The 12,684-nt window shown below is 44.9% G+C and overlaps 1 protein-coding gene across 1 annotated transcript; it reads left to right on the top strand.

The window, feature by feature from the left end:
* Positions 1 to 257: 257 nt before the first annotated feature.
* Positions 258 to 1,209, top strand: LOC122153252 (olfactory receptor 49-like). Its single transcript, XM_042790416.1, is given in 2 exon segments — positions 258 to 782; positions 784 to 1,209. Coding segments are annotated over 2 exon segments (951 nt in total).
* Positions 1,210 to 12,684: the final 11,475 nt, after the last annotated feature.

A 12,684-nucleotide genomic window follows, 5' to 3' on the forward strand; every position in this document is an offset into this window, starting at 1 on the left:
GAGAAAGGATCCTTTGTGAGTGTTTGAAAAAGGCAGAAAGAAGCCAACAGATTCTCTGAGGACTAAATGAAATGTAAAACATACAAATCAGGGTGTGAGAAATGCTCGAAGGACTCTCTCTGCCTGTATTATAGAGGAAGACTGCTAGAAAGGAAAGAAGCAGAAAAAGAAGGATAGAACTTTTCACCCAGACTGTGACATTACCACACATGTTTGTTGCTGTGCTCCAGTCTCAGCAGGATGAACTGAAATTCCACATGGGACCAGAAAATGAAACTGCGGTTACTGAGTTCACCCGAGAGGGTTTCTCGGGGCTTGATCGACGACTACAGCTATTTCTCTCTCTGGTCCTTCTGCTCATCTACCTGACAACAGCGATGGGGAACGCAACCATCATTTTCCTCGTGTGTGTGGATCACCGCCTGCAAACCCCCATGTACTTTTTCATCAGCAACCTGTCCTTCCTGGAAATCTGGTTTACATCCTCCACAAGCATCAAATTGTTTCTGATCCTGGGTTCTGGTAGGAGAACCGTCTCTCTAAGCAGCTGCTTTGCCCAATCCTATTTCTATTTTGCCTTGGGCTGTACAGAATTTGTTCTACTTGTTGTTATGTCCTTTGACCGCTATGTTGCTATCTGCCAGCCTTTGCATTATGCTGCCATCATGAAGCCTCATCTCTGCATCCAGCTGGTTGTTGCTGCTTGGGTCATAGGCATCACACTCTCAAGTTACCGTCTGGTCCTTCTCTGCAAGCTGTATTTCTGTGGCGCAAACAAGATCTACCAGGTTTTTTTTTTGTGACAACTCTCCCTTATTCAGACTGTCCTGCTCTGACACCAGCCTGCTTTGGAAAATAGACTCTGGTTTAGTATCATTTGCCATATTGGCTTCCTTATGCTTAACTCTGGCCTTTTACATGGACATTCTCCTCTGTATTCTACACCTTCCAGCAGCCTTGGGGAGGAAAAAAGCTTTTACTACGTGTTCTTCCCATCTCACCTCCTTGGCTATTGCATATGGGAGCTGCATTGCTCTCTATGTACATCATTCGGAAGATGTTTCCTTGGAGACAAACAGAATTGTAGCTTTGCTGAACACTGTCCTGTACCCGTTCTTAAATCCCTTCATCTACAGTCTGAGAAACAAGACTGTGATAGCGGCCCTGAGTGAAGCCACTGGCCGTGCAACACTGGAGATTTTCCCCTAATCATGATGCATTTCTGGACAGCAATTCCAACGATCTGCTATCATATATTAAGTAATACCAGTGCAGATGTATGCCACCTCCAAAGACAGATGCCTCAGGAGATTTCTCTTCTTCTTGGGTTGTGTGAGGTTAAATGATAAGAAGCTCATCTGCACACACCAAGGGAGCACTAACCATGGCAGGAGGAGTAACTCAGTGAATATCCTGACCCAGATGCTCCCAGGCCCATCACAGCACAGCCAGCAGCTCATCAGGAACCCATCTCCACAACCCAAGAAGAGCACAGAGGCACAGTGGCAGGTGGGAACCCAATCTACGAGCTCCTGAGCAATGAACATCTTGTCCCAGCTCCTTTCAGAGCTGCCCTGGGAGAGCCATCAGCCTTGTTGTCCAGGTGTAGACCCATCAAGGTGAGCCACTGAGAGCAGCTCTCTGGATCACCATTTGGACTAAGGGGATTGTTGCCTAGGGGTGGAGGATACATTATGGGATGCAGGGAAAGAGCATTTTTGGACTGCACAGGACCTATTATGAGCTTTTTAGTGGAGGACCCCGACCAGTGCAGTCCATCCTATCTTCTCATTAAACTTAATTTCTAACTATTTCCTGTGTGAGGAAATCTCTCTTCTGTGTGAATGTGTGAACATGGGAGTGTGAGTGCAGCAACTGGAATAGAACCAGGGTGTCAGACATCCCATATGTCATTAGTGCCACTGATTGAGCGGCTGGAGTGAGTGAAGTTAAAAGTCTATGTGTGTGACGGGGGTGGTCTGTACCTTCATCTGGAAAAGGGTGCTGCTTTGGGGGCTTGTATGTCCAGATGCCTGCTACTGGGGAGGCTGGTATCCAGGGGCAGCTACTGAGGACACTGAGTGTCTGAGCCCAGCTGCTGCAGGGATCCACCGTCTACAGGTATATATATAAACCAGAGTCGAATCAAATCAAATAGAATAGTTCAGCTGGAATAGACCTGAAATGATCATCTAGTCCAAATAGCTGACCACTTCAGGTCTGACCAAAAGATAAATCATGTTATTAAGGGCATTGTCCAAATGCCTCTAAAACACGGATGGTATTGGGGTGTCGATCACATCTCTAGGAAGCCTGTTCCAGTGCTTGAGCACTCCTTTGGTAAAGTAGTGCTTCCTAACGTCAGGTTGATAGCTCCCCTGATGCAGCTCTGAATGAGCTTTGTTGCAGTCCTCTGGACACATTCAAGTACCTTCACGCACTTCTTACATTGTGGGACCCAGCCTTGCACACGGTACTCACAGGGAGGCTGCACCAATGCTGAGTACAGCCGGATAATCACCTCTCTTCGCTGGCTGGTTATGCCATGTTTGGATGCAGCCCAGGATGCGGTTTGCCAGAGCACAGTGCTGGCTCTTGTTGAGCTGCTGCCCACCAGCACCCCCCCATCCCTTTCTTCAGGGTGCTGTCCAGGCACTCCTCTCCCCAGTCTATACTTGTGTCTGGCATTATTTCATCCCAAATATAGTGTCCAGCACTTGTTTTTGTTAAACATCCTGATTGCTCTGGGTCATGGATACAGGCATGAAACTGAACAGGGCCCAGCAGAGTTCCCTGTGCTGCCCCACATGTGACCAAGTAGGTACACTTGGTAAGTTTATGCTGACTGCGTCTGGATACTTTCTTCTATTTTAGGTGCCCAGAAAAGTCACCCAAGAGGTCTCTGGTGGCATATTTCTCACCAAAGTGAGTTTCTACAGCATGGAGTTACCTGGGTTGCACTTTTGGCCTCTTTCAAAGATGGGTACGATGTTGGTTTGTCCTCACTCTGAGGAGACCTCTACCAGTCCCATGACCTTTCAAAAAGTTGGTTGTGAAGAAATATTGACCTTCTGCTGTATACTTCCTTGTCACTATGATGCCTGTTATATGGCGTATATAATTTCTCAAATCTTTCATACATTTCCCCCTCTCCTGATACAATGACCATTTATAAAGTCATCTTTACAGATGCTGGCTGCCTAGACAAAGGCCCTTTCCATTATTCTTCAGTTTTCCTCTCCCCATTAATCTTTGTTCGTTCAGACACCTCTCAGCTATGCTGCTGCCTTGAGCTTCAGGGAATAAAAGCTTGCCAGTCTTTCAGAAGTGTAATTGTCTCTTTTAGCCAACTCTTTCATTATGTTTATGTCTACCTTATTTTTACTCTATCTATCTATCTATCTATCTATCTATCTATCTATCTATCTATCTATCTATCTATCTATCTATCTATCTATCTAAAATATTTCTCTTGAGATGATTCCTTGTCAAAAGGCAACCTCATTAGCGTATCTTGTACATTGCATATGGCTGGGGATTGTGATTTATTGTTTATGAAACTTAATGATACTTTTCTTTGATTGCAAAGAGGAAAATTATATCTGTGCCTGTGTGCAGCCAGTTGTTTATGGAAAGCAGGTGAGAGATGGTTCAATGGAGCTGTAACATTCAGCTTCCAGAGTTCGGTGCAGTCTGATGGAAGGCAAAGTGAGACAAATCCCAGGTGGCTAATGATAGAAATGGTGAGGCTGGGGAGGTGAGGAGAAAGGTTGTCCATACAGTGTCAGAACTCAAGAGACTGTTTTTCCTACCTGTCCAGACCTCCCGAGGAGAGCCGCTGCATCAATATCAATTGCAGAATGCTTCCATCACCTCTTTTCTAAACAGAAAAGTACATAAAAATAACCTTTAAAATAAAAAATAATTTTATTAAGTTCTTACTGAAATCTTCCTCTTTAAGCGCACTATGAAATTATTCCAATTAACTGTACCAGTCTTGAAAGGTTAAAGAAACTGAAAGGAATATAAATAGCTCATTAGGGCTTTCTCTATTTTAATGTGCCCCAGGGTGTACTGGGCCATAAGTCCATGAACCTCAGATACTGAGAGGAGCCTGAGCAACGTACTCAAGTAGTCAATGTCAGAACCAAAACCCGAAGTACCTTGAAGCATTGATTGGCCCCACTCAGGGCCATTACTGACAAAGCCTCCCCATGGCCTCCTTAGGGCAGATAGCTGGAGGCTCTGATTGCAGGTAGGCAAAGGCACTGTGCAGGTGGCTGTAATGCTGAGAAAACCCTGGATTTGTTTCCTGAAGCAAAAATGTTGAACCCTGATCCCCAGGCCCCGGGAAGGCAGATCCTGACCATCACACATGGCTCAGGGCCCTTCCTGGGAGCATTGGGGTGTGAGGGTGAGCAATGTCAAGTATAGAAAAACTGTACAATATGGGGGTCTACAGCTGGCCTGAGGACTGCGAGATGGAGACAACTGACACTAACCTGGATAAGACAGCCGTGTAGCCGTGAAAAAGAAGAAGAGGCTGAAACTGCAGCTTGATAAGACAGCTGTGTACCCATGAGAAAGAAGAAGAGGCTGGGACTGCAGATGTAAACAACTTAACGGAACATGAGAACAGCAGAAACCCTGCAAGAAAAACAGCGGATGTGGCAAGAAGGATAAGGTCATCCAATCATGAACTGTTGGGCATGGGTTGGACCAATAAACTAAGAACACATATGCTTAAGAAATATATATGCAAGACTTGTAAGACAAAAAACCCGGGCTTTTGGCTTCTGGCTTTTGGCTTTTGCTTTTGCTTGCAACTTGATGAATGTGTCGTGTCCGTCTCAACAGAGACATCTGGTGACCCTGACGTGTGTGATTCTCGTCAGACTTGCTGCTATGTGATGGTGGGTAGAGTTGTGGAGACAGAGCCCAGCATAGCAGAGACCGGCGGTAAGAGCTGATAGATTCAGATCTGGAAAGAGACACTTGAAAATGTGAGCTGCTGGGAACATGGGAGCCTCATTAACAAAAGAGGAAAATATGATAGATGCAATGTAGAAACTAATATTTAAAAAGAGGGGTGTAAAGATAGATGAGCTAATGTTATGAGAGGTGTTATTATGAAGCAAAATACAAGGATACAAGCAAATATGGTAACATCATTTAGCATCTTCAGCTGGCAGGAGGAAGGCGATAAGTTGTTTGATAACGCCTCCCACAGGGCGAAGGAGGCTAGGGAACTCCTAACTACATGGTTCCTGCTGTATGAGACTTTAAAGGACTTTAAGGAACAGAGGGACCAAGTGGAAAATAATGCTTTGGCCCCGGCCCTTACAGCAGCCGCACCCCTGGAGGAACAGGGGGCAGGGATAATGCCCGAATCCCAGTGTGAACCCTGGGAGGAGTGCACTACTGAACCTGTGGCAGAGCCTGTGGTCCCTTCAAAGGTAAAGCCTCTGCAGCCCTAGCGGAAAAATCTCTTCTCTGATGATTCGGATGAGGAAACGGACCCTAATCGTCTCCTACTTGCGTGAAGAGGACGGCATCAAAATCCTATTATACCTTCTGCCCCACTGCTTCATTCAGGGAAGAAAAAGTCACCAAAAACAACTAGTCCATTTTTATATCCGCCTTTGCCAGATGACTCAGACAATTGGGATGATCCTATGAGAGGAGAGGGGGACAGAGTGGATACCTCAGGCAAGGAAAATGAGTTGAACAAAGGGAGAGAACTGGTAACTGAACAAACCTGGGGGGGGTCCTCTTGTAAGCCTAGTCCCCAAGCCTGGGATTTGCCCCCTGAACGAATTATCGTAAGACCGTACAACCCTTTATTGTTCTGGCAGAAGGTAAAAGCACGAGCCATTGAGAAGGGACAATGAGATTTATCAGAAGTCATAGATATGCCCATGATGGCACCAAGTTCAGATCCCGCAATGGCTATGGCATTTCCTGTAATTAGAGGCAACCCAGGGCAGGAGATAATGGATGAGCATAGGTCGTATACCTGGAAAGTCATTCAAGACCTCCAAAAAAGTGTTGCACAATACGATCCTAATTCCCCAGCAGCCATGAAGCTGATCAGATTGTTAACAATGGAGGAAATGACACTGTATGATATAGCACAGCTTGCGCAGAGTATGTTTCAGCCCATCCAGTGTGTTGTGTTCAGAAGTATCTGGACACAAAAAGCAGACTCACAGGTGATACAAAATTTGCAATTTCCCCAAGATGATCTGTGCTATGGCAATGGCTCGGACATTTTAACGGGTACAGGAAGGTTTAATCATTCACAACATCAAGCCCAATGGCACCCTCTTGTGTTAGAACAGGTTAAGGCTGTTGGTATTGAAGCCTTGATAAAGGCAGCAGAAATGTCAGAGCCCAAAGCAAGATATCCTACCATTAAACAGGGACCATGAGATCCATTCCTGCAGTTCATGGAAAAACTGCAAGCAGCTGTTGAGTGACAGGTCTTTGACAGGCATTTGAGAATGATTCTAGTTACACGATTAGCTTGGGACAATGCCAATTCAGACTGCCAAAATCTAATTGAAGCGCTGCCAGGGGAACCGAATCTTGAGACAGTGATCACTGCCAGTGCCAAGGTAGGATCAGTGGAGCGTAAGGTGGCTGCTTTAAATACTGCCACGACAGCTATGAGATCTAAGGATCAGAAATGCTATGATTGCTGCCAGGCTGGCCATGTAAAAGCAGCTTGTCCAAACAAACAAAAAGGGGATGGACGTAGTAACAACAGTGGTGCTGCCGCTTCAGCTGTAGTCACTTGCCACAGGTGTGGCAAGAATGGTCATTTTGCTAAACAATGCCAATCTAAATTTCACCTGAGTGGGCAACCCCTGCAACAGGGAAACGGGAAAATGAGCTTGAAAGGGTGCGTGCAGGCACAAATACCTGCCAACCCCGGGAACAGCCCATTTCTTGCACCATAGCGTCATCTAGTGACCCAACAGCCCCAAGCTTATGCGACCTCTTGTCGGGAAAAAACAGAGGATCAGCAGGGATGGATGTATGCACTGCTGACACAGTAACTGTAAGTACATAAGGTGTGCACAAAGTCCCTTTAAATGCTTGGGGGCCCATTGGACATGGACTGAGAGCATTATTAATTGGGCGCTCTAGCATCACATTGCAAGGAATTATGGTTCATGTGGGAGTCATAGATGCAGATTATGAAGGACAAATTTGTGCAATGGTTTCTACTGCAATACCCCCTGTAACAATAGAGAAAAATGCTCCAATTGCTCAACTGGTGACTTTTAAGAGCTGTGTTCCCAGGACAGAACAAGCGATTTGCGGGTCTGGAGGCTTCAGATCTACTGGTAAACCTCAAGTCCTCTGATCATAGACTTTATCCGATGAAGTGTACTCTTGCCATGGACAGTGCCTCACCAAATATGTTCCAGGTATCTGGGTTGTTGGATACAGGAGTGGATGTTACTATTATCACTCAATGGGACTGGCCTAATTCCTGGCCTGTGGTATCCACCACCTCTGGGTGATGGGGTTGGGAGGCACGGCAACCAGCTTTATGGCTGCTAAACCTGTACTCGTTACTAATTCTGAAGGACAAAAGGCCACTGTCCGACCCTATGTCACTGCTGCACCCCTAAACTTGTGGGGACAAGACTGCTTGAGGCAAAGGGGAGTCCGTATAACCACGGATTTTCCATAGGGGACACTGTCTTTCAGGGTGTCAAAAGATCGACAATGGCATTACAATGGCTTAGGGATAAACCGGTGTGGGTGGATCAGTGGCCCCTCAAAACCAAGAAACTTACATCCCTGTGAATGTTAGTAGAGGAACAGTTAATAGCAGGCCATATTGAGGAATCATATAGCCCTTCGAACACCCCAGTTTTTGTTATACAAAAGAAATTGGGGAAATGGCAATTGCTGCATGACCTGCGAAAAATTAGAGGTGATGGCAGCAATGGGGGCTTTACAACCGGGTTTGCCTTCCCCTACAATGATTCCCATGCAATGGAATGTGGTAGTAATGGATCTGAAGGACTGGGCTTTTATGATCCCATTGGATAAAATGGACAGGGAAAATTTTGCTTTCACAGTCCCGTCAATCAATCATGTAGAAGCTACAAAAAGATATCATTGGAAAGTGTTACCTCAAGGAATGAAAAATTCACCTACTATATGTTAATGGTTTGTAGCCCAAGATTTGAGCCCTGTTTGACAAAAATACCTTGAATGTTATTGTTACCATTATATGGATTATATTCTTGACGCAGAACTGTCGGACACAAAATGCACGATCAATGTGATCAAGTTAATGCCACTTTATTAAAGGATACACAGCGATTTCTACACTAGCACAAAGCACACGCGTTACGTTTTGGTTGCTAATAGGTTAAAGCTGCTTGTTCACATGCCTTGCTCTGCCATACCTACATTCTGTTTCTCCCTCCTGTTATCTTGTTTTACATTCCATTCTCCTTACCTCTCTGCAACATAGACAGTTTCTCAAAACCCCAATTTCATTATCTCTTTCGACTTTGCATATGTCCTTCACAACAGCTGCAGTTGTGAGGTCCCTCGGTCTGAATCGCTCACAACATGCCTATTTTCTTCCAGCCACTCCACATATTCTGTTGGTTGCTGCAACACCTGCACTCTTGGACCACATGGAGCATGAAGCTAGGCAAGCATTAGAGGATTACAACCTAGTTATTGCTCCTGAAAAGATACAACATATCCAACCTTGGCTTTACTTGGGAATGAAAGTACTTGATAGAACAGTACAACCCCAAGCAATTAAATTGGTGACTAATGTCAAAACACTCAATGATGTTCAGAAGCTAGTTGGTGTCATAAATTGGATGAGAACTTTTTTAGTTCTGTCATCATCACAACTACAGCCTTTAGTAGACTTGCTAGAAGGAGATGTAGATATTGCAGCATCCAGGATTTTGACTTCAGATGTCAAATGTGTAATTGAAATGGTAGAGCAAGCCATTCAAGAAAGACGTTTGGCGCATTGATTTATCTGTATCATTACAAGCACTTGTGTTTATTGATGGTATGACGCCCTTTGCCATGCTTGCCCAATGGAACCAGGAATGGGAAAATTGTCTCCATGTGTTGGAATGGATCTTTTTACCATTTCAGCCAAAGAAAACTGCCCCAGGGTTGTTTGAATTATTGGCCCAAATCATAATATAAATTTGGACGAGATGTACAGAACTATTGTCATAAGATCCAGAACACATAGTTATACCTGTGCAAAATGAGTACTTTGAATGTTGCCTCGCAAATTTCTCAGAACTCTAAGCTGCATTAATGAACTTTACAGGACAAATTAGTTATCACTTTCCTTCCCATCCGCTGTGTAAAATGGGAATTCACATACCAATTGGCCAAAACCAATTAAGTCAGCAGGAACCTGTTGATGGTCCTACAGTGTTTACTGACGGATCAGGAAAAACAGGTAAAGCTGCTGCTACCTGGTTTGATGGACAACAATAGCAACACCTGATTAAGCACCAACAAGGTTCTCCTCAAACAGTGGAACTGCAAGCCATTACATTGGCATTTCAACGGTTCCCACAAGCTGTGAATGTGGTAACTGACTCTGCTTACATCGCAGGGTTAGTACAGAAATTAGACAAGGCGGTCCTTGGGCATATTTCAAATCAATTACTATTTGGAGTGCTGAAACTCTTATGGCAGCTCATTCAAAAGCGAAGTCAACCATATTATGTGTTCCATATATAGAGTCATACTAACCTGCCCGGGTTCTTAGCAGAAGGCAATGCATAAGCCAATCAATTGGTGTCTGCCGTTGTGTTAGGGCTGGTTCCAAACACCAGACAACAGCCAATTTCTTCACATCAGTTTTTTCATCAAGGTTATCACGCCCTCGAACTGCAATTTCACCTTTCCAATGCCGAAGCTCGATCTATTGCTGTCTCCTGCCCTGATTGTCAGGGGCAGTATTTTCCAACAGTTTACAGCACCAATCCTAGGGGTTTACAGGCCCTCCAAACTTGGCAGACTGATGTAACACACGTGGCAGAATTTGGCAAATTAAAGCATGTACACATGTCTATTGACACTTTCTCCTCCATTATTCTTGCTACTGCACATACAGAAGAAACAGCCAAAGACGTTATATGGCATTGGCAGAAGGCCTTTGCTATATGTGGCGTCCCACAAAAAATAAAAACTGATAACAGCCCAGCCTATGTATCTGAAAAGGTTTGAACATTTTTATGCACATGGGATGTCATCCATGTCATGGGAATTCCTCATTCTCCCACCAGTCAGGGGATTGTGGAATGTGCCCACGGAATGCTCAAACAACTTCTGCAAAAACAAAAAGGGGGAATGTTTGAGGAAACACCTGAAGCCCAACTGAACAAGGCATTGTATGTGTTAAATTTTTTTACTATTCCAGATGAATTGCAGAATCTGCCAATACTTTGCCACTTTGCATCTTTGACATCGACTACACTTGTTTCTGCAGGAATTAAAGTTAGGGTGAAGGACCTCCAAAGTGGCCAATGGTCAGGTCCATGTGAATTATTAACCTGGGGTAGAGGTTATGCTTGTGTTTCAACAGATAATGGGCCTCGGTGGATTCCTGCTCGCTGTGTTGGGCCTGTTGTGGACTGCTGCACACAATAATGAAGCATGGATGGTGCCACAACACAAGACAAATGTATGGGTAACTTTTGCCAATATAACTGATCAGGATTCCATCTGCCTTGCTACCTCTTCCCCGAGTAATCCTTTTGTTACATGTTGCCTGGCATGCAATTCCATCCCACATCAAGGGAGGTCCATGCAGTTTGGGATGGCTGACACTTTTGACCCCTAATATGTCTATGATTTTAGCTAGGAGACATAAGCAGCCTCGATACAAATGCTCAACACACCCTTTTACATCAGACTGTGATGACTATGTTACATTTTGGAGCCCAGGGGAAATAATTGCTGCTTTCTTTCTTGCTCCAGGAATTGCCTTAACAAAGATAAATAATTAGGTTGTTGGCTGAGCAAGCAAACAAACGCTACTTCTATAGCCTTGACTTGTTTGCTTTTAGATGTAGACTCTGTGTGACATGCGACTTTACAAAACTGTGCTGTAATAGATTTTTTGTTGTTAACCTAAGGACATGGATGTGAAGACTTTAAAGGAATGTGTTGTATGAAATTGTCAGATCATTATGAATCAATACATAAAAGTATACAGCTTTTGAAAGATGGGGTAAAGAAGCTGCAAATCACTGATGGGTGGGACTGGTTGAATATATTGTTTAAAGAATGGGGACTGTCAGGATGGTTGCTATCTTTGATAAAAACAGGATTAATGATTTTGCTTATTGTTGTAGTTGTGCTATTGATGTTGCCATGTATTGTATCTCTGCTGCAAGGGCCCTGCAGCAGATGGCACAGGTGATTTTTGTAGTACAAATACAAAAAGGGGGAATTGTGGGGGTCCACAGCTGACCTGAGGACCCTGAGACGGAGACAATTGACACTGACCTGGATAAGACAGCCGTGTACCCATGAGAAGGAAGAAGAGGCTGGGACTGCAGATGTAAACAACTTAACGGAACATGAGAACAGCAGAAACCCTGCAAGAAAAAGAGCAGATGTGGCAAGAAGGATAAGGTCATCCAATCATGAACTGTTGGGTTTGGGTTGGACTAATAAACTAAGAACACACATCCTTAAGAATTATATGTAAGGTTTGTAAGACAATAAACTTAACCTTTTTGGTTTTCGGCTTTTGGCTTTTGGCTTTGCTTGCAACTTGATGAATGTGTCGCATCCGTCTCAACAGCAACAATCTAGGATTCAAGCTATTTTATTAAGGTAACTGCAACAATCCTGCCCTGGCCCTCCTTGCTCCTTCACTTCTTGCCAGAGCACTGCCCGTGTGGTGTAGCTGCAGATCTACAGGTCAGAAGGAGCCTTCCTCTTGCACCACAAGCCAACAGCCTTCCCCTGTGCAGAACGCTCCATTCAGTGCTTCTCTGGGGTGTTCTCCAGCTGGGTCTCCTTCCCTGCTCCACAGGGATCAGAATCTTTCCATTGCAGGGTCTCTGAAAAGACCCTGTCTCTCTCCTCTTTGTCATTCTCAGTGGTGCACAGACTGCTCCCCTCCTCACACACATCCTTCACCTCAATCACAGTTCCCAGACCAGGGCACACTGCCCACGGAGAGGACACTGTCCCCCCAGTGCCAGGGAGAGGAACGTCTTGGAGCTGAGGCCTGAATGGCAGCATCCTCCCTCCAGAGGTCTGTCATGGCGAGACCTCTGATGTTCCCAGGACAGCTGACAAAGCCGTGCTGAGGACCGTTCCCTGCGGTGCATGGGCACCAGTGTTCTTCATGAACACACTGTCCTGAGCAGAATTTCTTGGTCCCTTTTTTGCCCTGAAGCGCGGAAACAAACTTTACAGCTCACAAAGAGTTCTAAAGCAGGTATATTTATTGCAGCGCTGGGTGCAAGGGGGATCACTCCTCCTAGCTTGCACACCAACAGCACTTTTTGCCAAAAATTTATGCAGTGCAGGTATACATATTCATGGGATTATGCAACACAAACATATATATGCATAATCTAGGTGGGGTTAGTTTGTGCAGACTCAGGTCTCTCTCTGGTGGTAGTTTGTTTCTTCAGCGGTCTT

This window comes from Tyto alba, unplaced genomic scaffold (genome assembly GCF_018691265.1).
Source record: "Tyto alba isolate M040663 unplaced genomic scaffold, T.alba_DEE_v4.0 Super-Scaffold_17, whole genome shotgun sequence".
NCBI lineage: Eukaryota > Metazoa > Chordata > Aves > Strigiformes > Tytonidae > Tyto > Tyto alba.